The 1954-nt window shown below is 45.1% G+C and overlaps 1 protein-coding gene across 1 annotated transcript; it reads left to right on the top strand.

Annotated features, from left to right (window-relative positions):
* Positions 1-575: 575 nt before the first annotated feature.
* LOC142588604 (uncharacterized) lies at positions 576-1544 on the top strand. The gene has a single exon (XM_075700439.1). It carries the CDS (start codon positions 576-578, stop codon positions 1542-1544), a length of 969 nt encoding a protein of 322 aa, XP_075556554.1.
* Positions 1545-1954: the final 410 nt, after the last annotated feature.

Here is a 1954-nt window from a genome sequence, read left to right on the forward strand (position 1 = left end):
GAGAAGAAATCGTAGAAAATTTAAACTCCAGTGTCAGCCTTTCCTCCAAAATCTCGCCCCTAAAGCCACCGAGCACTCTAAAATAACGCCTCAGACTTTCCTATGCAAAGCGAAAGCAGGAAGAGGTGGCCAGAGCTATGGTGACGAAAATACGATCAGGGAGACAGGCAGCATATATTATCCCAGAGACTTCGCGTGCGTCGCAAGAAAAGTGTGCGCAATGCAGCAGGTGGGAAGACAACCTACATGCTGCCTACAATAGGTGTACGTCCTTTCAAGAGCGTTGCCAGCTGCTGACACTGCTACCACGCAACCTAACTGTGAAATATGTGCAGGAAGTTATTCCAGAGGCAACGAGGTACGTTATTCAAAAATCGAAGAAGATGGTGGATGAAGAAGGCGTATGGTCAACACAGGAGCGATATACAAGATGTAAGCTACAACACGAAGACATTACCACCGCTTTAGAATATTACACCATGGATGAACTCGATTGCTCTAGACAGACACCGAACAAAAAGGATGTTGTGAGAATCGAAAAGAAGGGAGAGAAGGAATGAGTGCCTAAACGGTTCATGACGCGGTCCTTGCGAGAAGAATGCCAGGAACCTACTGCATCATGTTTCCTCAGGATATGTGAGCACTGTCCACAAGATGGCATTTTCACTATGGAAAATTTTGATATGAGCAGCGAGGACGAGGTGTTTATTTCTTCATGCGAATACGGTGAGCTAGTTAAAAAAACTCTGACCCCTTCATCATTTATGAGAGAATTTCTAAGAGTGACCGTGAAATGGATTCCCCACAACTATATCCGATCTGTGCAAGCAAAAGCAATACATGAAGAAAAACAGAGCTGCGAGAGAGGTGCAATTGTTTTGCATTTTGATTTCGCCGAAAACTGGACAGTTGTGCTTCCAGACGCAGTACAAGCGTACCATTGGCAGAAAAAGCAGGTCACCGTGTCTACCTGCGTCGTCACGTCAAGAAAATCGACTCGGAACTACGCCGCTATTTCCGACGATATGGCTCATGATTCAGCTCATGCATGTTTGGCTATGTCGAAAATCAAAGCACACCTCGAAGACAACGCGCCAATCTACACCAAGATAACACATGTGAGCGACGGGGCTCCCGCTCACTTCAAGAATAAATATCAGTTTCATGAGCTACAACGCAGCGAATGTCAAGAGACGAAATGGATGTTTTCGGTCACTGGACACGGCAAAAATGCTTGCGACAGCGTTGGTGGGCTTGTGAAACATCGGGCATCACACCACAACTTGCGGAAGCCTGCAAGTGAGACCATACAAACAGCCAGCGGCTTCGTGGACGCAATTCAAGGAACGCTTAAGAACATCACCATTCTGGAGCTCCCACAGAATGAGCTTGCAGACTTTCGCGAAATGAAGAAGGAAGAATGGAAAACGGCAAAGAAAGTGCCTGGAGTTCAGACACTCCACATGTGGAAGTACGTTCAATCAAATGAAGGCAGTGCATCCTACGTGGCATCCACCGCTGCTTCGGAATGGAAGAGACTGTGATCTGGTTTGTGCTTCGGGCTGGACAATATACTGTGTGCATACCGAAGTCAACTGCTGCCATTTATTTCTTGTTACGACTTTCTGAATTGCAATCTGCACATAAAGCGGCGTACCATTTGTAAATTGTGTCCCGATTAAAACTCCTGCTGATTAAAAACCTTGCAGATAAGTTGTCCCCCTCAGAAGACGATGTTTTGTCTCCTGACAGTGCCCTGTCACTGAACCACTGAACACAGAGGTAAACAGATGCAGGTGCGGAAACGTCGGCTTCAGAAACACATTAATATTCATTTTTATATATAAAAACTTTTCTAAGCACCGATAAATGATCTAATATTTTTAAAGAATCGATTACGTACCAGTGTAACTTAGGATGATAATTTAGGCAATACAAAAAACGTTTGACCGCC

The sequence above is a fragment of the Dermacentor variabilis genome, chromosome 7 (assembly GCF_050947875.1).
Source record: "Dermacentor variabilis isolate Ectoservices chromosome 7, ASM5094787v1, whole genome shotgun sequence".
Classification (NCBI taxonomy): domain Eukaryota; kingdom Metazoa; phylum Arthropoda; class Arachnida; order Ixodida; family Ixodidae; genus Dermacentor; species Dermacentor variabilis.